The sequence below is a fragment of the Littorina saxatilis genome, linkage group LG17 (assembly GCF_037325665.1).
Source record: "Littorina saxatilis isolate snail1 linkage group LG17, US_GU_Lsax_2.0, whole genome shotgun sequence".
Taxonomy (NCBI): domain Eukaryota; kingdom Metazoa; phylum Mollusca; class Gastropoda; order Littorinimorpha; family Littorinidae; genus Littorina; species Littorina saxatilis.
The window spans coordinates 44828144-44853215 of record NC_090261.1 but is presented as its reverse complement, the minus strand read 5'-3'; the positions used below and the strand labels follow the sequence as shown (position 1 = coordinate 44853215).

Below are 25072 nucleotides of genomic sequence, written 5' to 3'. Positions count from 1 at the left end.
AAAGCCCCAGTATGCCGAAAATGGTTTACAGAACGATTCAAATCTTCTCACGATAAAAACAGTTTTAGCCTGATGAAACACACTAGCTATAGCCTACAACTACCTCTAATGCCGCATTCAGAGCCAATGAATCACATTTAATGGCCATTTAGAACAAGTAAACCAGACAAGAAATCATTATGTTTATTTGTACTCTGTGACATCGGAAGATACCAGTTTGTTCTGTGCGCATGCTCTGTGCCGTTTCCGGTTCCGACAAGACGCCAGCCTTTCAGTGTTGACAGTAACACGGTCTGTTTCTTTTGAGTCTTGTCATATTTTGGCTTCGACGAAACCGTGATCACGGAAGACGTCTAGTTTTGTTTTTGTTGTGGACGTGAACAACAATATGTCGGAGTCTACGGGCACAGAGGTGAGTGTGTATACTTTTGTTCTTTCATGCGGCAAAAATCTGCTCACAAGACTTGTGATACATGTCGATCATGATGATGTCCTGGATCAACCTCATTTATAAGCCAGACGTTTCTATACATCAAAATAATAAGATTGATTTCAAGTGCATACATATTTATATGTTTGGACGTTTTAAGTGAAGAGGGGGGGGGGGGGGGGGTGTAACGGTTACTCCGGATACCACTACACCACCCTTTTAGTTTCACTTTCGGTTCTGTGGTTACAGAAATATAGGTGGGCGTTAGATCGCATTTCTTCAGGTCTGAAAGCGAGTCATAGCTCATGTCCCAGTGGTTTTTTGTTTGAGATTTCGCCGAGGGGTAGGTCACTAGGTGTTCAGTATATTAAAATCATCCTCACTGTAAATTCGTTAGCAAGTCACTAACCACAGTTGGTTGGTTTGCTCAAGGGCGTTTGCTCTGCTGTTTTATAAATGTCATTGTGAACAGGATTTTCCCATCCGAAATTATTTTGTGTGTGTGTTCTGTGTGTGTGTTCTGTGTGTGTACACATGAAGTGTTAGTTTGAGTTCAGTAGTATTTGATAATTATATAATAAGAAATCAATTTCAGGTTGATGCGGATGTCTCTACAGCCAGTAGTGGCTCACCAACACGGGTGTACCCCCTCAGTGATGTGTCGCTGTCAGGAACCCCTCCAGCGAGGGGAACACCTCCAACGAGAGGGAGGGGACGAACTATTCGGCCCAGGGGGAGAAGAGGAGCGACACTAACAGTTACAACTACAAGAGAAGCAAGTGATGGTGGAAGAGGGAGACAACCTGATGGAAGTGGAAGACAAAGAGGTGGCAGAGGAAGGCAGAGAATTCGACGCGGTTCCAGGGGACAGTTGGCCGTTACAAGTGCGCTTACTGTCATTCGTGACAGACGTTCTAGAATGAGAGTGAGTGCAAACTTCTTTTGTTTCTTATGTGATTTGGAACATGGTGTTGTTTACTGAAGTGTTAGTGTTGTGTTACTTTTTTTCAGCCCGACCCATGGAGATTGTAAATATGATATGACATTTGTCTTCTCTCTTATTTACTGTTGCAGACAATGATTGAAACTGTTAGCGAGCAGCGTCTGCGAGAGCTGTTTGTGACCATGCTGGAGAAGTACCCCAGCTTGGTCTTCGACGTTCTGGAGCCAGCCCCGGACAGACCAGACCATGGTCACCCCCCACCTGCTGGAGAGGGAGTGCCTGACTGGTGCATCTGTGGCAAGTGCCGCATAATGCGAAAAACGATTGAAGAAGTATGTTGCCGTAAGGCAACATGCCTCACACTCTTGGCCGTAAGTCAGTTGTATGTTTGTGTTTGTAGCACTTTCCATACTATCCATTTGATGCAGGTACAGTGGAACCCACATTTTCAGACCTCACAAAGTCTAAGAAATTCAGATCTTAAAAAGGAGGGAGTCTTACTCTTAAAATTGTTGTAAATTTACAGAAGTTATGAAAACAATATCGGAGAAAACAGGGTCTTAAAATGGAGTGAGTCTCCAGTATACTCAAAATGTGACAAGCCTTCAGATGGATAATACTATGTTTTCTCTCAATCTAATTTTGGTTTCCTCTTTTTTCCCAAGCTTGAAATATACAATGCCCCCTGCATAAACATTCATCCAGAAACAGACACTTGTGAGGAAAAGGAAGGAGAAAACAAAAAAAGCAACTTTAAATGGTTTTAATATATATGTGTTTAGAGAGCAAACACATGGAAATTCTAACAATCCTGTATGCAGAACATATAAAACACATACATAAACTCAATTTCTTTACTGAAAAAAGTTAAAACCATCAGTGAGATTACATACCACACATACTTTTCAATATGAAAAGAAGAAAGGAAAAGTATATGGCAGATGTGAAACCACGGTTTCTATGTACAACAACAAATGCATATTTCTTTCTATAACAGGATTTTGAGGTCCTTATTCTGGATGAAGCTGTCCTGAGCCTGGCCAGAAAGTATCGCCAGGACATGATACGGGCAGATGACGAGGCAGACGACAACAACAGAGCCAATAGGCATGCAGCATATCGCCAGTTTATATTGTGGGTCCATGGGAGGCTTGGTGCGGGACAGAGACGTGTTATACCATCGTGTTGCGTTTGGAAGATCAGGGATAAATTTCCAGATGCATGGGGCCAATACACCGGATTTAAACCAGACCGTTTTGGCGATTAAACATGGTTAAAGCCATCCAGTATTTATAACATGTCAAATGTGTCATCTTTTCCTTGTATCTGTCTGTGGCAGTGAACAGTACAAGGCCAAAAATGGGGGCTGAAGGGTATTTTTGAGAAGAAAAAAAAAGAAAACTTTTATCTTGAAATTATGGTTAAATTTGTCACATAATTGTGTACGTGTACTTGTAAATTTTTTTATTTGAGTCACCTAATCTAAAAATTACTTTTTTGTTGCAAACACTTCGTTTGTAATTTTTTTTAATGGTGCTCAAATCAAATGCTGTAGATACTTTCTTCAAAGTACAAAAAGTCAGATTTACAAAAAGTCTACAAGGCCAAGAAACCTGGGGTTAAAATTGCAGAAGATACTAGTGAGTAATTACTATGCCTTTCCAATGGACCGCTAATTGTTTATCGGGGACCAAAATTCTTCGTACCGTAAATATTTGTCAAAAATCATCAAGATCTGTCTGCCCTACAGAACATATTTTTTGAGCCGTCCTCTGCCAAACACAGTATCACACAGCTCTGTGCCGCACCCACAACAAATGAAATTGAATATTGATCAGCAACAACAACAAAATAAGAGAACTCAAATAGTATGGCATTATCAACGGATGCGAAACCGAAACGTGTTTGTTTTTCTGCATTTTGTGTTCAAGTGCAACTTATGAACACCCTGTTTTGCCCATTCAAAAGCTGCTTTGGCGGGCAAAAGAGCAATGATTGTGTATACAAGCTTGGAAAATACCCACAATATCTCTAACCAGCCATCACCTTCCCATTATTCCCTTGACAGAGCTAACCTATTACCCGGATACATTTTTGCTTCCACTTTCAAACGCGTTCCGTACGCCACAAAAACATGATACTTGGCGCTTGTTTTAGCCCGTTGTTTGTAGAGTTGGCATTATCTAAAAGAATTATAGAGCATGAAAGATGGAACAATTAATATTACAGAGAGCAAGATGATGTTGGCAAAATCATGTTGTCTCAAGAAACTACAAGTACAAACATTTTAGTTGGGGAAACGACAGTACTGGGTTATTTGGTGTACGAAATGACTGTTGATCGTCCAACAAGTTGATTTAGAGATTGTTAGCGTTGTATTATATTCATTACGACATAAGTTTTTGTGGACTGATTTTTTGTTTCTAGCACTACCTAAAATCACTGTGGTATAGAAATTATACATGTTGATTACACTGATTATAATTATGTTCTGATCTTATGATGTCTTTTTGTTTAAATAAAAAAAACTAACCAAACACTCATTTTCTATTCGGCTGAATGCAAGAAAATCTGGGTTTTTTAGGTTTTTTATGCTATAATTATGGTACACGTTGTGGATTAAGTTATGGTGTCCATTCTGTAAGGGTTTTAACACCTTGGAATATATAGCCTAACAAAAATATCTGAGGTCAATTTTAAAGATCCTGAATCTAAGATTACACAGGCAAAATGACCTGGGATAAAGCCTTCCAAAAATGGGAAAGTCGGGTAAACAAAGAAGTAATGAGTGGATTGCAGCAGATATTTATTTTTCACCAAACACATGCTGTAAACAATTGGAAGAATACAAATTCTGTTTTGTTCTTTCAGCTCTGAGGTATTAATAATGTTTGGTCAGAACTTTCTAAAAACTGGTTAGCTAAGAGGGTTGCAAGTCTAGTTTGAAGAAAAAGCTGGTGTGCCAGAAAATCTGGACACCTGCTCAGCTGGCGGAGCCTGACCCATGATGGTTCGGGCAATGCGGCGGGGATCAGCATCCTCCAGGTCTCTGCTCCTCTTCATTCCGCGTCTGTCCTGCATGCGCTTGAGAAGAGCCTGGAGGGTCAGGTCTTTTAGGTAGCTGTAGTCTTTTTCCTCTTTCACAGGGAACACAGTCCACCGTCCACTTTTTTTATTGAAGCAACGGTGGTACCTACCAATAAAAAAAATGTGAGGATATATTGACCAAAGCAAGCCTTACACAACAATCACTTTACACGCTGGGTCAATATATTCGTGATTGTAACATATATTTTTTCTCAATAACAACGTTATGGCAACATACCTTTTTAGTTTTTTGTAACACAGTTCTCAGTCTTAGCAACCCCCCACTAAAGTCTCGTGTTAGTACTTTGAAGAACAAAAAAAGGAGTATAGAGAATTTGTATAAAAGATACTTTTGGTTTACTGCAGCTTTACTGCAGTTTACATAATAGTTCTAACCCACGTTCCACACTATTGCTCACATAGTTGCCTACCCTGTGTGAAATGTACCTGGAAACATAATTGATGTGTCTTTTTTCTCTGACTGTTTTGAATAGTTTTCTCTTCATAATTTGATGTTTTATGTTATGAACAAATGTAATGTGATTGCAATTTCTATGATTTCTTTTCATGCAGAAAAAAGGGATACCATCAGCTTGTTTGTGTCTATTGATGTGGACAGTGTATGTTGGTATGTGTGCTGAAGTAACCAAGAACACAATAACCCGTAACAAGAAACAAACAATTGAAACAACATAAAAACAGCAAAATAATGACAAAACAACACCATTTTAATATATATCTTACTGGATTTGTCCATCTGGTTTTGTTTTCACACTCCTCCCCAAATGGAAGTTGTGGTCCAGAGCAGCAAGGACATTCCTGATCCTGTACACTGGAGGCGTGTAAGCATACCTCTTGGCACAATACATGAGTATGTGCTGGTGAAACACCTCCAGGTCAGCTGTGCTCCTGTGTTGTCATAATGCACAGATGTCAGATATCATGGGTCTAAGTTCATACTACTGCTATCAGTATTGTTACCATACCAAACTGAACATGCTATGCTCACTTTATCTGTGTTCTGATGCTGTTTTTAATAACTTGATAGCCCAGGTTTATTCTTTACACACGGACAAACCACATGTTAATGCAAATACTATCACCCTCTTCTCGATTCCCAGTCAATAGCCAAATTCTTGTTATCCAAAAATCGTCTACATGAAAAATATTTTGTCCAAACTAGACTAAATGTAATAAAAAGATCCCACCTTAAACGAAAACAACTCACCGGAAGTTCAAGTAGTGTTTCACTTTACTGAGAAGGCGAGGGTGCAGGAGAATGTTAGCCAGTTCCTTGATGGTATCGCTGTCCTCTCTGGCGTCCAGCCAAGGTTTGTTTCTGTCACTCTCAGACAGCTCACCATGCTGGCAGCATCCAAGGGCCCACTCATGGTCTCCTGTGATGTGGTGCAAAACACCGCGAAGGAGCTCCTGTACACAAGTTTTAAAAAAAAAGATACATACTCAAACAACCTTGCTACTAGGACTTACATAATCGATAAACTGAAGGCTGAAATATGTGGTTTAGTTACATATTGACAACAACCCCCCTCAGTTTGTATCCAGAGCAATTAGTTTTTCTATGCCTTGTTACACGAACGGATTTCATATATCTTCCTTGTTTCCTTATCTGAAATTTACCCCCAAAAGTCAGCACATTTTATATGGCAATTATATAATTAAGTGCATGGGGTGACAGCTGTTTGTTGGCCATGGAGGTCAACTTTTTAACATTTAAAGTACATGCATAGCATTAAAAAAAACATACCACAAACTGCCTGTGGTCTGTAGCTGTTCGGCAGGTGAACCAAAAATGATTCACGATGTCTTTCGTCCACTTCTGTAGAGCAGCATGTTTCCTTAGGCTTCCAAGCTAAAATACAGAAGCAAATTGTGCATTATGCATACAGCTACTTTACATACCTTTCCTACTCTATTCAATTTTACAACAATAACCATCTCAGTATTACTGCCCTTCCAATGCAAAATAAAGTTTACCAACATGGTGTCTTTTCCATATTGTTCGAAGATAGAACACTGAAGGTGAGATTATTGCATTTAACACTGTCATATAAGTTATAATAATGCTTCCATCTTGCTTGGTTTGATTTTTGGAATCTCTTTGTTATTACCCACTGGGTCATTTGTCTCAGGTAAAGCTGCTAAGGTCTTTGCAGTATATGGGAAGGTTGCACTTGCCTTCATTCAAGGAAATAATGATCATGAAACACCCTTTTGACCTCCCAATTTTAGACCTCCCCTGTTAAGACCTTACTTTTCCAGAATGTCTGTTCATAACCTCTGTAAATTCACCAACATTTTAACTTTAAGACACAATTTTCTCAGATTGTTGAAGGTCTTAAAAGGGGTCCCATTGTGTCTGTTACTTACTTCTATTCTAACAGAAACACTAGGACATGAAACAGTTATAGACGCTTCTTTTATAAGTCTGATTTGGATCAAACATCGTATGACATAATCTAAATTCTCCTCAATTAGAACAGTTTTGACGCAGCATCACTCACTTATGTTGTCCGTCAGGTAAAATGTGAAAAGCTTTCATGAATAAACACTAAATTATCAGCTTATTACTTGCCATAAACAAAACGATTTAAATCAACCTTGTCACCCCCGTCGCGATATAACCTTGAATGGTTGAAAACGACGTTAAACACCAAATAAAGAAAGTAAAGTAAAGAAAGAAACCTTGTCACCATATGACAATATACCTTTGTTAGTTTCTTGCTCAGGTTCTTCGCAGCATGCCAGATGTCGTGCGAATGACTCAAAGCAGGATATGTGCCCTCTGAAATATAAGCAACAGTGTCGTTACTTTGTGTTTTAATTGTATAACAACACTTGGAACTGAACTAATTTAGTGCAAATGTAAGCTCACACAACAATGTATGTGTACTTTAAAAAATAAAAACCATTACTTGTCAAAAAAATGTTTTCTTCTGATAACAACCTGACAGATGTTAAAAAACACAACAACAAAACTCTTTTTAAAGCTTTTGCCATTATCGCATACTCACTCATCACAGCTCCAATGCCTGTGTGTGCATCTGTGACCACCTCCTTCACATTGATGCCCTTCTGCAGGAGGTCACTCATTGCCCTGCGGAAGCCCTCTGTCTCCATTCGTGGCGACTTTCCGTCCGTCTCCCTCTTGTCTACAGTTTTGATGGTCAGGATTTTTTTGGTTTCACTGTCCATCAAAGTGTATGTGCAGTACTGGGCACAGTACCCAGGCGAGTCATTGCGGCCATCTCCTGCAAAAGACCAAGAAACTTACTTGCATGCAACTATTTTTCAAGGAGTGGTAACAGCCTGATCATCAATGCATTGCGGCTGGCTTGGACTTTCACTCTTTCAGACAGGATAAAAAAAATTGTCAAGGGAAGAAGGGTGGGTTTGGAATCACATTACATTTTCATGCGTGACAACACTGGCCATTATTCTTTCTGCCATTTTGCAAGAATGCAAGTAGCTTCCAAAGAAGAAAAATCACACACAGATCAAATCAATGAATTACCCAAAACAACTATCTCCTTGTTTCTAATTGAGTCCAGGACCCTGGTCTGGTGATCCTTCCAGAAATCATCGATCGTTGGAACAATGTAATGGCCCTGAATCTGGAAGAAGGACGTCCTTGAGAGCATCTTCAAGTTCAGGTGCTTCCCCAGCATTTCGATTTTGCCAAAATTGTTGCCCGATGTCACTATTGCCATTGCCAAACGGAAGTCCCCGCTGTGAAGGCGCCTGTTGAGAATGGGCTGGGAGCACCAGGTGTTGCTCACATGACCACTATCGCATACCTGTCAGAAAAAAACAGGATCGTAAGATTTTCATTGGAACCAGAGAGTTTTCATGAGTTTGTTTTTTATGGACATGACCATGACTGTCACAAATAATGGCTAACTTAGTGCATTCTTTTGTATCCTTAATCAATCAAAATTCAGCTGTTCAGACGCTGATTCTCTTACTACTCAGTGCTGTCAACTAAAAAGGGTCTATTTATTGTGAATTATATATCTTGTGATCCAGTCTTACCCATTTGACGTACAAAGCAGAGCCCACAAAACTGTGCTCAAGTGTGACTGGTTTGCCACACTTGTCACTGTCAGCTATGCAGGTGGTGATGGAGGTCAGGGCCAACTGCTTGACCTGCTCAACGGAGCAAAGGGCCATGGGAGAGCTTGCCACCTTTTCGCATTCCAGCTCATGTACCAGGTGGATTCCTCTCCCAATGAAGCCTTCCTCCTCTTCTTCTTCCTGAGGGTCCTCTTGCTTCAGTTCTCCAAAAAACATCTCTTCGAAGCTCACCTCTGTTGCCTCTTTCTGTACTTCCTCTGGGCTGAAATAAGTGAAAACAGTGTCACCAAAGCACATAAAGGGATGGCCATAAAAAAATGCATTCAAAAGTGTATACAGTGGAACCCCCCTTTTAAGACCCCCCCCCCAATTTAGGACCCTGTTTTCTCAGCTTTCCTCTTCATAACCTCTGTAAATCTTCCCCCATTTTAAGACTCCATCCTTTTTAAGACCTGATTTTTTCAGATTTTTTGAGGTCTTAAAATGGGGATTCCACTGTATATGTGTGTCTCTGCACTGTAATGTGTTTTAGATTTATTCAAGCTACAACGTCAACGGTAGACAGCTGCTATGTTGAAGGCACTGTGCTGGACAGCTAGTCTTCACGGATTCGGTTGGCCTACTTCTGTATATCAATAACAATTAATCTATATTAAACCAGTCTGACAATCACAGCGCATGACGTGCAGAAAAAGTAGCGTGCGGTGCCAGTGAGACGTAACATCATGAGTCAACTTAGAAAAGAAGCGACTAAAATATTTAGCCATCTTTATTATCAATTTTGTATTTTTCGTCAAATTCACAACATCCTGCTGTTGCCTATGTTCTTTCAGATCAACACTGCTCGCGTGAAAGAGAAGAAACCTATAACACTTTGAAATTGACCAGGACACTATAAAGTGGGACAATTTATAATGAATAGATATAGTCCGTCCGGGTGACCAGCAGAGGACGTTTTAAATCATTTTTAAAAAATCCAATAAACTTTTGCATAGTGTCTACAAATAAAAGTTGTTGAGGACGATTAGTACTATCTTGTCTGAAAAGGGTTAAGCACTAGAGTCAATAGTTTTTGTTGTACTCTGGTAACATTTTCAGCGATGTGACCAAAAGTGGGTAAATATTAACCCCGGATGAGCCTCAGTGACGCATAACGCTGACCTAAGCCAGCCAGGTGTGCCGCGTGTGCACGTTTTTCACACCAATTCTGTAACATTGCATTCCTCTGAGCGTAAAAGTTAAATCTAAAAAAAAAAATACAAACACGAGAGTTCAAATGAATATATTATTTATTTATTATGAAGAGCTTATATAGCGCGAACCACAATTAACTGTGCTCTCCGCGCTCTACATGCCGTTTGAAATGGAATTTTTTACAGATAGACAAACAGACATTTTTTACACACAATATATAACCTATTCACATCGACCAGCAAACTTCAAGCCTATTAGGTGAACATTCACCTTTCACGGCCTATTATTCCAAGTCAAACGGGTATTTGGTGGACATTTTTATCTATGCCTATACAATTTTCTCAGGAAAGACCCTTTTGTCAATCGTGGGATCTTTAACGTGCACACCCCAATGTAGTGTACACGAAGGGACCTCGGTTTTTCGTCTCATCCGAGTATTAGACTTTGAGGTAAAGCGTGGGGCTCTTTTGGGGTATACATGTGATAATTTTTCTTTCAATTTCGGACAATTTCACGTGTACAGGGCTTAAACCACAATAGATATTTGTTTGTTTGTTTGTTTGCTTAATGCCCAGCCGACCACGAAGGGCCATATCAGGGCGGTGCTGCTTTGACATTTAACGTGCGCCACACACAAGACTGAAGTCGCAGTACAGGCTTCATGTCTCACCCAGTCACATTATTCTGATACCGGACCAACCAGTCCTAGCGCTAACCCCATAATGCCAGACGCCAGGCGGAGCAGCCACTAGATTGCCAATTTTAAAGTCTTAGGTATGACCCGGCCGGGGATCGAACCCACAACCTCCCGATCACGGGGCGGACGCCTTACCACTAGGCCAACCGTGCCGGTTCCACCACAATAGATACAAACTAGTACTTTTCACACAAAATAGTACTACTTGCCTATAACAACTTTTGTTCTTAAATACATACCAAAATATCATTTGTTTATTTTTAAATAATTTAAAACGTCCTAGGCAAACGACAAGAAGAAGATTTAAAACGTCCTATATTGGTCCCTCGAACAGACAATACAGTAGTCTAAGCAACAACCAAAAAGACCTTGGATACAGAAAAATAAAACAATGATAGCACTTCCATACCAACGATGAATTTAAAACTTATGAACAAGACTTTCAACAACTTACAGAATGGCTTCCAGATAGCAGCTTGGTTCATACTCTGGATCATCAGGATCCGCTGTCTCTTCACAGTCTGACTCAGACTGCAGGGTGATGTCAATAGAAGTCAAGCTGCAAACAGTGTAAAAGGATGAAAAGTTTATCCTAGCACAAGCACAGATATTACTTTCCAGGCATAGAAAGGACAATGTTTGTACAATCTAACTACCTTACGGTTTTCTAGTATCATCGCACACACTTACCTTTCTTTCTTACTTAATGTCACAAAATGGAAAATTTCCTAAATAAATTATCATTTAATTAATATACTTACCCGAATCACATTAGCATTGAGTCACCTGAGATGCTTATCACTGAAAAACGCTTACCCGGCTAAAGAATTTAAAGGGAAGCAACCCCATCACCAAAACGAAAGTGAAAGTAGCTTTGGTAATGGGCCAGTACACCGGGAGTTACCTCCCATACGGGTGTATGCCACGTCACTTCCTCTAGGAACACGTGCCTATTATCATACGGCTTTAAAAAATCTTAAAACCATAAGCGGGGCAGGTGGGAGGGAATACAGTATGTGATTCGGGTAAGTATATTAATTAAATGATAATTTATTTAGGAAATTTTCCATTTAATATCATATTCTTACTCCGAATCACATTAGCAGATAACATCAACAAGGCGGTGGGCTAGAAATGAATCAAAACTCACCATCAAGTTCTGGACAGGAACTGGCCTGCTGCTATGAGCGCTGGAAGGCCTCTGGAGCCATCCTGTCGAAGAGCTGTGACGTCCCGAAGATAAAAGTTTATGAAAACATCTTCGGAACGCCAATACGCAGTTGTCAGCACCTCCTCTAGACGTCTGGAGCGCAGAACTGCCAGAGAGGATGCCCACGCCCTCGTCTCATGGGCTCGGGCCGAGTCAAGTGGCAAGGAGGGCATAACCCCCCCCCTCTTTGTGCGCCTCCACTCATAAGCCTGCTTGATGAGCGAGGACACCCACCGGGCCAACGTTACCTTCGACAAATCTTTCTCGCGCCTAGTAAGGAGAGAGATAAACAACAACTTCTGAGAACTAGACCGAATCGGCTGAGTCCGGGCTAAGTACAGACGAAGTGCCCTCACAGGGCAATTGACCGAATCGGGGTCACCCGGGGCCAACGCGCTGGTCAGAGCCTTAACTCTAACCAGCGGAGAGGCCTGCCCCGGAGACTGATTCTTGGCCAGGAAATCAGGCCGGAAACGCAAAGATGCGGAACCGTCCGGCTCAAAGGAGATATCTCCAGGCTGACCCGACAGGGCGTGGACCTCGCTACCCCGTCGGGCCGTAGCCAACAAAAGGAGAAACAGCGCTTTGCGAGTGACATTGAACAGACTGGCCTCGCTTAAAGGCTCAAAATCCGCAGAACGAAGGAATTCCAGGATTAAAAACAAGTCCCACTTGGGAGCGGGCAAACGAGCTTTAGCTTCCTTAAGAGCAGCCCCTTTAATGACTGCAGCTATAACGCCCCCGACTCGAACAGAACGACCAATCTGCTGAAGAGTCGCCGAGATAGCGGAGCGCCGGACCCTCAACGAGGAGACTGAGGCGCCCTGTGAAGACATGAAAGAGAGGTGGTTAGCGACCTGAATAGAGCGCGGAGCCACCGAACTCACCCCTCTAGCTGAACACCAGGCAGTCCATGCCTTCCAGTGGGAAGCATAAACTGAAGAGGTGGACGCTCTATGCGAGCGAGCCACCAAGTCCAGAGTCAAAGACGACGCCCCAGAGCGCTTCAGCGAGTCCCGAACAACTTCCACACGTGAAGCTTCAGAAGACTGGGCTCCTCGTGTGGAATGCCTGTTCGGGGCTGCACTAGTTCCCCTCGCACGAGTGCGAGAGGAATGGGGGGCCCTTGGGCAAGCCGAAGAAGATCTGGAAACCAGACCTGCGACGGCCACAGAGGAGCGACCAGAAGAAGAAGGGCCGGCTCCTCCATCTCCGCTTTCCGGATTACTCGGCTGAGTAACGGAAAGGGAGGAGTCTGAAGATCTGTATGTGCCCCCCAACCCTCCCTGGACGCATCTGTAAAGAGGTCCAGGTCGGGGAGGGGCACGACGATCGGAACACCTCTGCAGACCCACTCCGTGTGCAACCACGGAAGGGTCGCAGACTGGAACCATCCCTGCAAAGGGATGAGGGCGTCCCAGTCCACCAGAGGAGAGTCCACAAACGGCTTCAGCGCGAACTGAAGCGGACATTTGTGGACCCGGCCCAGTGAAACCAGAAGAGCCATAGACTCCATCTGCCCCAAGATGGAGGCGAGCGAGCGGATGGAAGCCATCAGGAGAGGTAAAGTGGAGCGAATCTGAGCTTGGAGCTTGTCCACCCTTCTCTGAGAAGGCTGGACAGTCCAAGCGACCGTGTCGAAAGACATCCCCAGATAAGTGAATGTCTGTGACGGGGTCAGCTCCGACTTTACCCGGTTGATCGAGAACCCCAACCAGTTGGATTCTCGAAGAACCGTCAGGGTATCCTGCGAACAGCCGCTCTGGGACTGGTTCATGATGAGCCAGTCGTCCAGATAAGCCCGCAGACGGATACCCTGGGACCTCACCAGTGCACAGACCTGTCTCACCACCATGGTGAAAATCCACGGTGCGAGAGACAGCCCGAAAGGGAGTGCGCGAAACTGGTAGATCTGATCTCCCCACCGGAAACGAAGCCATTTCCGGTCGGTCGGATGCATAAGAATGTGAAAGTATGCGTCCGTGAGATCGATCGAGGTCACCCAGTCTCCTGGGCGGAGAGAGTCTCGGACAGAGGCTGGCGTCTCCATCTTGAATTTTATCTCCCTCAAGAAAGTATTGAGGAGAGATAAATCCAACACGGGACGCCATCCTCCTGATGCTTTGGGAACAGCGACCAGACGCCCGTAAAATCCCAGGGAGCTGTGGACCCGAACTCTCTCCACCGCGCCCTTCTGCTCCAGGGAGGCAATTTCCGACTGCAAGACGGAACGTGCTTCCTGCGAGAAGGGGGGCTTGAACCGCGGAGGCACTCGGGTAAGAGGCGCCTTTTCCTCCCGCCAGAGTAGACGGAAGCCCGAACTCACCACTCCCACAATCCATTGGCTGTCTACTACCGACATCCAACGAGAAAGTGCCCGGGAGGGGCCTCCCGCCATCACCAAGGTGGAGGGCGGGAGGGAGGTGAGATCGGGAGCGCTTCATTGGGGGTGTGGCTTACTTCCAGAGCCGCCACGCCCCCTCCCCGATGCCGTCCTCTTCTTCCCACCACGAGCGGCCGGCGAAGCCTGCCGCTTCTGAGCTGGCTTGGGGTTAGACGATGTCTGAGCCTGCTTCTGTTTAGAAGGCTGAGACTGTTTCACCCCCTTCAGAGTGTAGTCAAGGAACTGACTGTCCTTGTTTGACTGAATCTCCTTCTGTCTGGCATCCAGTGCCAGCGGACAGAAGAGAGACTCCTCTGAGACCGGGGAGACTCTCAAGGTCTCCCTAGTAGCCAGCTCCGTGAATTGGGACTGCGAGAGGAAGAGATCCCTCCTGCAGAGTACCGCTTGGGTGTACTGCAGGGAGGAAAGACGCAATTGTTCCTCATTGACCTTGGCCAAAGCGGTCAAAAGCGCAGAGACATCGTCCGCATTCTGTTCTTCACTGAGAGTGAAAGGAACTAGCGAATCGGTCAATGCCCGAGACAGAGCCCGAACGAGAGTCTCCGCAATGGAGGACAGTTCGATCTGCCGACGTCCAACCTCCTCAGCAGAGAGGAGGGAAGCCTCGGAAACCGGCAAAACCGAATCACGCTTGATCGGTTTAGTCCGAAGAGGCAGCAATTCCCGGGAAACCGGAAGGGTAGCCCTAGGGAGTGCAAAAGACGCCAGCCAATTCTGGCTCTGATTGGGCATGCCAAGCTTCCTATTGGCCGTAGGCACGAAGGAAGAGGCTTGGGCAGCTGAAGCCACCCACTGCTGAGCTGATTCCGGAACTGGACCAAAAGGAAGCAGTAACGGAACAGGCACTGGCCGAATACCACTCCCCGCATGTGCTGGACGAACCAGTGAATGCGAAAGTTGGTAAGCCACTGACGGAGACTCGGCGAACCGGAAGGAAGAAACATCCTCCTGTGCCGGCCGGAAGTCCGCCATGGCAGAAGGAACGAATGATGCGGAAGAGTCCGCAGCCACCACCCCTTCAGGAAAATAACGAGACGTTACTTCCGCCGCGACGTCAAGAACAGACTTGAGCTTCGACGGAAACACGCCCCGCGACTCCTCGCTGACCACTGATGGAGCATCAGAATAGTCACACGTGGAACCATGACCGAAGTCACCAGTTCCGGAAGCAGAAGCATGCCCTGGCAAACCGGAAACCGGAAAAGCCTGAGCACTAACGTCATCCTGCCGCCCAAAACCCTGTGAAGGTAAAGGGTAAGCAGGACGACCATCCGCAAAAACCGGAGCTGGATGAGCTGACGTCACTCCCCCGACTGAGTGGAGTGATGCCTGCTCAAGCCTAGGCGCTTGAAAGCCGGAAGGCGCACGCTGTAATCCACTATCTGGTATCCGGAAGGAACCACCAGAAGAGGAAGAAGCGTTTCCGGCCGAAACCGGAAGTGTAGTCAACGGAACCGCAAAATGCGGAAGTGAAGACTGCACTGGTTGACTTCGCGATCCGGAAGGACCGGAAGTCAGTGAATACTCCATCCTGCCGCGACCGCCGTAGCGTGCCGGAGCGGACGGATCATCACTTCCGGCAAGTGCCGGAAATGCGGCAGTCGAAACCGACTGCCGCCGCTGTTCGAACAAGTCCGGGGCCTCGTAGGTTATCGCCGGAAATGAAAGATCAGCAAGGTATCGGTCGTGACCCGATGCGAAAGAGCTGTCCCCCGAAGGAGAACGTCCAGGCGCCTCACGAGGGCTATCGGACCAGCTCTGCTTACCAACCGACGCTGAAGAGGGAGGACGCTGCTCCAAGCCGGAAGTGGAGGACAAAGACACGGAAGCCAATGCCCGGACGTCACTGCCAGATGCCGGAAACGCCGAACTGCTGGCGACGGAACGCTGAAATTCTGCCTGCACCAAGCTGCGGATTTCTGGAACCAGTGACTTTAACAGAGAGGAAACCAACGCACCTTGTCCAGGTGCTAACAAAGAAGACGAAGTCTCCGATGTAGAGACAGGTGCAGAAGTAACAGTAGCGCTAGGCGCCGCAAAAGAAGCAGAAGTAGTAACAGCGCTAGGCGCCGAAATTGGTACAGCCAACAAAGTGTTACGCTCTTGGTCTGTAACAAGTAACGTTGCTTTGGAAGAGGAAGACTTAGCCTTAATTTTCCCCTTGGGGTCCGACTTGCCACGGCGCTTGTCTGAATCAGACATGTTGACAACAACACGTGGCAACGCGAAAAAAAGAAATTTACTGAAACATAAGTCTAAACGACTGGAAAATTCAGTAAACACACGCACTAATGCGTTAACAAAATACTATAGCTAAACTTGCCCCACAAGCAGAGGCACGGAGAGCTACAAACAAAGTCACACGAGCTAGAAAACTAACTCACACAACAAAATGGCGACACGCAAGACACTGACACAAACGTCAACAACACGTGGCAAAGTAAAAAGATTTACTGAAACGTAAGTCAAAACGACTGAAAACACAGTAAACACACACGCTTACGCGTCAACAAAATACTAAAGCTACACTTGCCCAAACAGAAAGAGGGCACGCAGAGCTACTAGCAAAGTCACACGAGTTAGCTAACTAACTCACACAACAAAATGGCGAAACACGCAAGTCACTGACACACAAGTCCGTAAAAAACGGACAACGTACAGTAACGAAACAGCGCAAACAACCAACAACAAACGGGAACGAGCTCACCAAACTGTAGGCAAGGCGAGCAGACAAGCTGGGTAACGTGGCCGGCGGGTGTCACTCAAACACACAAGGTCAGCCACAGAGCGTCAAAAAGTGAACCGTCCTCTCCGAGGTGAAAAAGACGTATGATAATAGGCACGTGTTCCTAGAGGAAGTGACGTGGCATACACCCGTATGGGAGGTAACTCCCGGTGTACTGGCCCATTACCAAAGCTACTTTCACTTTCGTTTTGGTGATGGGGTTGCTTCCCTTTAAATTCTTTAGCCGGGTAAGCGTTTTTCAGTGATAAGCATCTCAGGTGACTCAATGCTAATGTGATTCGGAGTAAGAATATGATATTAAATAACTTTTAAAATGTTATTGCCCTGGTGGATGCCAAAAACAAAAATAAAAAAAGCTTACTTAAACGGATCAAGGAATGATGCTGATGGCCGTCTCAGCGCTCTCGCAGCCCTTGTTTGTGTAGGTGGAGTACCTCTGCAACAGATATGTATCATCAATAATTATGTGATGAAATATCAGGCTCAGAAAATACCACCCACTTGCACAAGAAGATGTACAATGAGAAACAAAACAAACAAAAATAGAAATCTTCCATTCAGACCTTCCCAAACCACACAAAACTACTACCCATAATGATCATGGCAATAGTGCCTGAACATGCATAAACAAACAACAAGAAGAAAAAAGGAAACAAAACAAACAGGCAAATTTCCTTGACTGGGAACTGAACCCAGATCACTTCTGTGGAAGCACTATCATCCTACCACACCAGGTGGGCTTTCGAAGAAATAAGGGGAGTATACAATCTAACGTTGGACTGTGTCGTCCATGATGAAGCGTCATTTAGAATCTTTCATGATCAATATCTGCTACTCATACTCAACAGACATAAATGTCAGCTTGTCAGGTGGTGATGGAAACTGACCATGACTGGCATGAAAACACACAACAAATGGGAGGGATCGGTTCAGAAATGACCATTTGTATGATGTTGACCAAAGTGGCATAATATTATATACATACTCAGGGAGAAAAAAATGAAGACAGAAATAATAGATGGAATGGAAGCTTCTTGCTTTGGCAGCATGCACTGCTGTGCAAACCGTGCCATTTACTTCTTAGCCCCAGCACCGAGTGGTCAGATAAGGGACGACAGCGCGCTGCCTCAGACTAAAAATAAATGTTGGTAATGTGCACTGTGTGGGCTCGCTGTTGAACACACAGAACCAAGCCCTGACCTGTGACTGGTCCAGAGTGCAAAATTCGAGTTTCTGCCTGCTCTCTGCTGGGGCAAAAACACCTTGTGTCTAATTTTACTGCTACCTCCAAGCAATGCCTTTAGCATTATGGCAGTGTAAACAGTTTCTGTCTCAAACCGCACACAACGTAGGAAGACCTATTCTAGGCACTTGCATGCAATCAATATCATAAACCTGGTTAAAACACTCACACATTCTGTAAATACTGCTCAGTTGTTTTTCACACTGCTAAAAATCACAGGAAACGGAAGAGCAAAAATAACTGTGAGCCTCATGTTCAATGGTCCGAATGTAAGAAGTTTGGCCAATCACAAAGCTGGTTTCAGAACCACTCCTATCCGCTACAGTGTATTGAGAAGTAAGATATGGTAAATGATGCGCTCGGCTTTTATTTCTTATGAGGAGGAGATACAGAAGACAGAAAAGGCCTGCTCACTCGACAAATCCCAGCAAAAATGTTGATGAAAAGTATGACTACCAACTTCCAAAATTAAGATCATTACTATAATAATAGTGATCATTCTTTATTGCAAGACAACTAAAGCAGTGGTGGAGCAGATGACCATAAACCACATTCCGACAATTTACAAGAGTATCGTTGTTAAATACTAAAAGGCCCTACACATGTCTCTGACAGTGCATACATGTGTTCTCTGCAAGACAGATACATAGATGATTCACACAATGCCACTTCTGCTTTTCTTTCTTTCGCAGTTTCACACACTCTCTCTGTCTTACATGGGGCGGGGATATAGCTCAGTTGGTAGCGCGCTGGATTTGTATTCAGTTGGCCGCTGTCAGCGTGAGTTCGATCCCAGGTTCGGCGGAAATTTATTTCAGAGTCAACTTTGTGTGCAGACTCTCTTCGGTGTCCGAACTCCCCCCCCCCCCCCCCCCCCCCCCCCCCCCGTGTACACTACATTGGGTGTGCACGTTAAAGATCCCATGATTGACAAAAGGGTCTTTCCTGGCAAAATTGCTTAGGCACAGTTAATAATTGTCTACCTATACCCGTGTGACTTGGAATAATAGGCCGTGAAAGGTAAATATGCGCCGAAATGGCTGCAATTACTGGCCGTATAAAATTTCATCTCACACGGCATCACTGCAGAGCGCCTAGAACTGTACCCACGGAATATGCGCGATATAAGCCTCATTGATTGATTGATTGATTACATTGCAGTGGTGATAACTTGTGTGTGGGAAACCAGCAGCAGATCTAAAATTGCACCGCATAAAAAAGCATAATAGCACAATGATAGGAAGGAATGCTACACATGCAAGAGAAGCTAGCTGCTCCCTTTGATTTGACACTGATAAAACATCTTCACTTTTTCTCTACATGTACATTCAGGCTTTCGTCCTTGGATTTTGGGCGACCAAAAAGAGAGGAAAGGAAAGATAAGCAGAGATGTTTATAGTATTGTTACTGCTTGAAGTTGATGATTCTGTTAGTAATTTCACAACAAAGAGATGATTTTGTTTGCCATTTCACAGCAAATAGTGAAAGAGACTTACCCCTGCTTTGGGCCAACCTGATCTTCACTGTCTGTGGTAAGAATTTTCTCAACACCAGACAACTGGCCTTCACTGAAATAAATTGGAACAAAACTAAGCTTTACACAGGTCAGTGACAAGATAACTCGCATGTTTACTTTTTGAAAACAACAAAAAACGTGATCAACATAAAAAAAGCCAAATAAACATCCTGTAAAAAAACAACAAGACACAACCTACAAAATATGAACTTGACAACTGTAAAGTACATGATCATAGAATTATATGGTTCAATACCAATTCCTCACACAATTTTTAATTTTTTAATTTTCAATTCACATTTATTGCACCTTTACATTCAAAACTTAAGTCTTCATACCTCTCAGATTCAGCTGCAGATATTTCTGACATTCCAGGTGTTGGGTGGCCCATGTGAAATAAGTGCGTGGTGGTTGCTGGAGTTGAAGTAAGTACCCCTGAGGTACCTGGGACGGGCTCTTTTTCGGAAGCAGCTCTGTAAAATACAACGCACTGTGTCACTCTAAAACAACCTGTATATAGCCTAGGGAATGCTAAAAATTAAAAAAATGAAGCAGGTGGTACCATGGCAACTGTCATTAGACGCAACTTGTATGTAGTGGGGAAATAGCTCTTTCTGTAGCGGTGCTGCGTTCAATAATACTTCTACTACTTATAAATCGCTATCAGTGTACGTGTGGGTTCGATTCCCACATTTTTTGAGGAATTTATTTCAACTTTGTGCAGACTCTCCCTGGTGTCTGCGCACCCCTATGTGCTCACGCGCATGCACATGATAAAGAACCTAAATTCACAGCGAAAGTCTCAGTGCTTGGAAACATGAATACACACATGCAGGAAAAAAATGGGTAGTGCCTTGACTTTATCATTGTATGGCAGCTCGCTTTCCCCAGGAAGAAAGCAGCCCAAATTTCCATGAGGGTAACCTAACACTGTAACTGGATTATATAAATATTCCTTATCCCTAGACTTAGCAGAAATCATTCATACTTGTTCACAGTTGGAATTGGATGCTTTTTAATTTAAATTTTATTTCTAAATATGAACCTTTTTTTTTTAACAAATAAAATTCAATGCTAGTGCTTAGAAGTTGGTTTACTTACCTGCTTGGAACAGAAACAGGTACATGTGGTACAGCTTCATGGTCTGTATGTAACATCTTTGTAGTTGTACTTGTATTGTAAGACTTTGTAGTTTCATAACTGACAAACAAAAACACAACCATTACAATGCATATATATATATATATATTGAACAGAAACAGTAAACAGCAGATGGTAAATGAATAGTGTTTGCGTTTGCTGATGCAGACAGTGCTTGAACATTAATTTTAAATCTAATGAACATTTGTTTCTATTTTTAGCAACAAAAAGAATGCAAAAAAACCTCTATACATTGCAGTTATGCTAACGTTTTTGTGTATGCTACTGCTAGTTCAGGCCTGAAAGTCCCAAATAATGGCACACTAGCCTTTGGCCAGTGATTCTTAAACTTTACTAATACTAAGACTAGCCAGACAGCAAACTTTACTATAGCCAAACCAACAATTTGTTACAGTAACTTTTCTGGCATTTGGCAAGTAGATGAGTATTTCTACTCGCCAGTTACATGTTTCTACTCACCATGGCGAGTAAATTACTCGCCACTTTCAGGGCTGTAGTTTTCACAGCGATCAGAAATGGTTCAATTTACAATGCATCATTGCATGTGGCTGTGCACAGACTGAGCAAGTACGTTGTTGGGTTACCCTTGTCGATCCCAAACGCATGCATGCATTGCATGATCAGAAAAAATACCCGTGGATGAATAACAAAACAAAAGCAAAAGAAAACAAAGCAAAGAGAATACAACAACGTACGTGTCGAGGAGGAGTTCTGCCAAACTAGGATTTGTCAGACCGAGGCTTTCCTTCAGCTCTTTCCATCTGTTCACCTGTTTTCCGATACTAATTACTTTTGCCTTTTGGACACGCTGATTTTGGTTGCGTCTCCGTTTTCTCTCCGATGCAGACAAGACGTTGTGCCTTGGGTTTGTCACCCTCTTACGCTTTCGAGGGATCACAGATGGTTGGTTATCTGCTTCCATGATTTTATCTTCTTCTTCAGCGTTCGACTGTTGACTGAGTGTCATCCATGTTGGTATTGACTTCGAAGTACTTCCGGGCGTGATTTCCGGTATTGTATACAGCCAGCACCAAAACGAGGCGCAAATGTCGTAGAGGACTCATCCACGAAAATAAATTCTTTGAAAATTTATCACGCTCGACAGAAAGCAGCCAGGATGTTCCCGTTCGCTGAGCGTTCAAATGGAAGTATGCTTGTACTGTATTTAGACGCTCGGGGAGCTCTGTGATGGTTTACGGGAGGCTTACTGTGCCTTTAAAGCTACCCTCTACCATAGAGAACAGGCAAAGAGAGTCCGGCAACTGCACCAGAATGTGGGCGCTGCTTTGAACAGTCTCACTCCACAGCACAGTGCCCCAACCCCGTTAAATGCAAGCAGTGTCTAAAAGACAACCACAAAGCAGGTGACCCTGACTGTGACATGACCCCTGTCAACAACATGCCCCCTCCCCATCCTCCTCCCCCTCCCCCGTCCAACACTAGCACACAGCCCAAGGCGCCAGAGAGACAGAGACAACGAAGTCCCAGTACCTCTCCCAGCAGAGACAGAGGTCGCTCTAGGACGACGAAGCCTAAACATATCTCTGGGCAGCGCACCCTGCACGGATTTAGTAAAAGAGACGGCAGCTCAGCGAAGCGACAACGATCACGCTCCGGATCTCCGCAACAAAACATGAGCCCGACAACGCAGAACACGAAACAAGCGAGGCTATCAGTGTCACGCACATCCGACAACACAAGCGATACAAACAATGACACGTGCATCAGGCCTGAAAACGAACTCAGCAACTCACAGGATGCGGACAGTTCCCTATGCTGACCCGTAATCCGTGACCGCGCCCCCGTGTTTACGTGTGCTTTCACGTGCCTCGCGACTTGGCTATGTTAAAGGACAACGAGATGGTTTTTGCGACATTATGATAGACGTGTGTAATGAATGGCGTTTCAATATGTTCTCTTAATGTGAGAGGATTGCGCAACAAAAGAAAAAGAAGATCATTATTTGATTTATTTAAAAAAAGAAAGTATGATTTAATATGTTTGCAAGAATCGTACATTACTGACGATGTAAAAGACCAGTGGGAGAGAGAATGGGGTGGAAAAGTGTATCACTCATCACTTACATGTCAAAGAATGGGACAAATGATCCTAATGAAAAAGAGTTACAGTTGTGATGTGGAAATAATGTTTAAAACAGAAAGAATATTATGTGTGAAAATTATTTCGGATAACAATTGTTTTTACGTGGTGAACGTTTATTTTCCTAATAATTCTTTGGAAAAAATTCAATTGTGGAAACAAGTAAATGAGTATTTAGAAAATTTAGATGGTGAGAAAATAATCTGTGGTGATTTTAATTGTGTTTTGAATAACGATTTAGATATTGTAAGTGGAGAAAAGCATAAAACGGTTGATGTGGTAAATTTCCAGCAATTCTTAAATAATAATGTCTTAAATGATGTATGGCGCCTGTTTCACACAGATGAAAGGGAGTTTTCCTGGAGTAGGAAGAACCCCTTTATAGCCCGTCGTCTCGATTATATTTTCGTTTCTGATCATTTATTTGATAAAACCCTTTTTTGTAATATTTTGTCAGTACCACACACAGATCATCGTTTGCTTGAACTCAAAATTCAGTTTGTAAATATCAAACGTGGTCCCTCTTATTGGAAATTCAATAACCAATTACTGAGTGATAAATTTTTTGTTGATCTGATGAATGATTTGATTGATGCCTTTTTATTAGAAAATATGGATACGAATGCTCACTTAAAATGGGAATTATTGAAAGTACGAATGCGTGATTTGTGTACAGCCTATGCAGCAGGAAGGAAACGAAAACAAACTAATTATTGTGTTTCTCTTCAGAGGGAATTAGATGAATCTGATACACTATTAGCCAATAAACCACAGGATGAGACACTTTTGATAAAGAGAGAAAATATTAAATCAGAGCTTGAGGTACTGTCACTGGAAAAAGCCAAAAGTGCCCAAGTTCGTTCCCGTGTCCAGTTTATTGAAGAAGGGGAGAAGAACACCAAATATTTTTTGAACTTGGAAAAAAGTAAAGCCAATATGAAAATTATGGACCGGTTGCAAACAAAAGATGGAAGGGTAGTAAATACACAGCAAGAAATTATGAAAGAGCAGGTACGTTTCTTTAAAGATGCATATGAAAAACAATCTGAATTTAACGAAGTGAGCGCACAGGAATTTGTACAAGATTTGAATATACCGTTTCTCTCCAATGACCAAAAAGGCAATCTAGATTCTGATATTACCAAAGAGGAATTAACAGTTGCTCTAAAACTATTAAATAACGATTCAGCCCCAGGTCTAGATGGCCTCACTACCTGTTTTTATAAAGTATTTTGGCTGAAGATTAGGGATGTAGTTCATGCCTCCTTTATATCATCCTTTGCTAATGGCGAGTTATCGACCACTCAAAAACAAGCTGTCTTGACATTAATCCATAAAGGGAAAGAATTGCCCAGAGATGATCTCGGGAATTGGAGACCCATATCTCTGACTAACACAGATTACAAGATCCTCGCAAAATGTCTGGCAAGGAGACTTTCAACTGTAATTGGTGATATTATTCATGAAAATCAGGTTGGTTTTATGAAAGGTAGGAAAATTAGCACAATGATTAGACTTATTGATGACACCATAGATATTATGAATACAATGGATAAACCTGGAGTTTTATTGGCAGTTGATTTTCGACGCGCTTTTGATAGCATATCCAAAGACTTTATTTTGTTTGCTTTTGATAAGTTTGGTTTTGGAGACAATTTTAAGAAATGGGCTTCGGTTATCATGAATAACAGTCAAAGTTGTATCAATTATACAGGGTGGATATCTGAGCATTTCCCTGTGGAATCAGGCATCCGTCAAGGATGCCCATTCTCGCCGATGGCATTTATTATAGCCCTTGAATTGTTAGCAATTAAGATTCGTTCAGATGAAGATGTTGAGGGTATCCGGCTACCCATGTCACCTTTTGAGGTATCACCAATGAGGGTCCTAAAACTGCTCTTATATGCCGATGATGTCACCCTTTTTTTACATGATCAAAGAGATCTGGAAAGAGCTTTACATATTTTAAACATGTTTAAAGCTGTTTCCAATTTAGAAGTGAATGTAAATAAAACTGAAGCCATGTGGATTGGGTCAAACAAATACTGTAATGACCAATATTTTGGTCTTAAATGGAAACGGAAAGTAAAAATCGTTGGAATTGTTTTTTCAAACAATATACCTGCGTCATCAATTGAAGACAACTGGTCTAAGAAAATTCAACGTATGCAACAAATAATTTTTAATTGGTCCAAAAGAAACTTAAGTATACAAGGTAAAATTTGCATTGTTAAAACCTTTCTTAT

The 25072-nt window shown here is 43.2% G+C and overlaps 1 protein-coding gene and 1 long non-coding RNA gene across 3 annotated transcripts; one reads left to right on the top strand and one right to left on the bottom strand.

The window, feature by feature from the left end:
• LOC138953187 (uncharacterized) lies at positions 1-2246 on the top strand. Of its 2 annotated transcripts, XR_011451504.1 has the most exons (3): positions 1-412; positions 1026-1355; positions 1505-2246. It is a non-coding gene; the product is annotated as an uncharacterized lncRNA (long non-coding RNA). The 2 variants fall into 2 exon arrangements; XR_011451503.1 differs by having other exon boundaries at positions 1-1355.
• On the bottom strand, positions 2122-21878 carry LOC138953186 (uncharacterized). The gene is made up of 14 exons (XM_070324984.1): positions 21422-21878; positions 20667-20765; positions 19904-20038; positions 19546-19617; positions 17168-17242; positions 10901-11005; positions 8514-8817; positions 7996-8278; positions 7496-7732; positions 7190-7266; positions 6229-6333; positions 5689-5891; positions 5205-5369; positions 2122-4566 (listed from the first exon to the last, which is right to left on the bottom strand). Exons 1-14 carry the CDS (start codon positions 21691-21693, stop codon positions 4311-4313), a joined length of 2388 nt encoding a protein of 795 aa, XP_070181085.1. The 5' UTR covers positions 21694-21878; the 3' UTR covers positions 2122-4310.
• Between the last annotated feature and the right edge of the window lie 3194 nt (positions 21879-25072).

Bases quoted from the DNA above. Each gene is read 5' to 3' on its own strand.
- LOC138953186 (XM_070324984.1), bottom strand. From the start codon at position 21,693: ATGACACTCAGTCAACAGTCGAACGCTGAAGAAGAAGATAAAATCATG. The intron at 11,006-17,167 runs GTAAGCTTTTTT...CACTGTTTGCAG, and splicing joins TCATTCCTTGATCCGTTTAA to CTTGACTTCTATTGACATCA. The intron at 5,370-5,688 runs GTGAGTTGTTTT...ATGACAACACAG, and splicing joins AAACACTACTTGAACTTCCG to GAGCACAGCTGACCTGGAGG.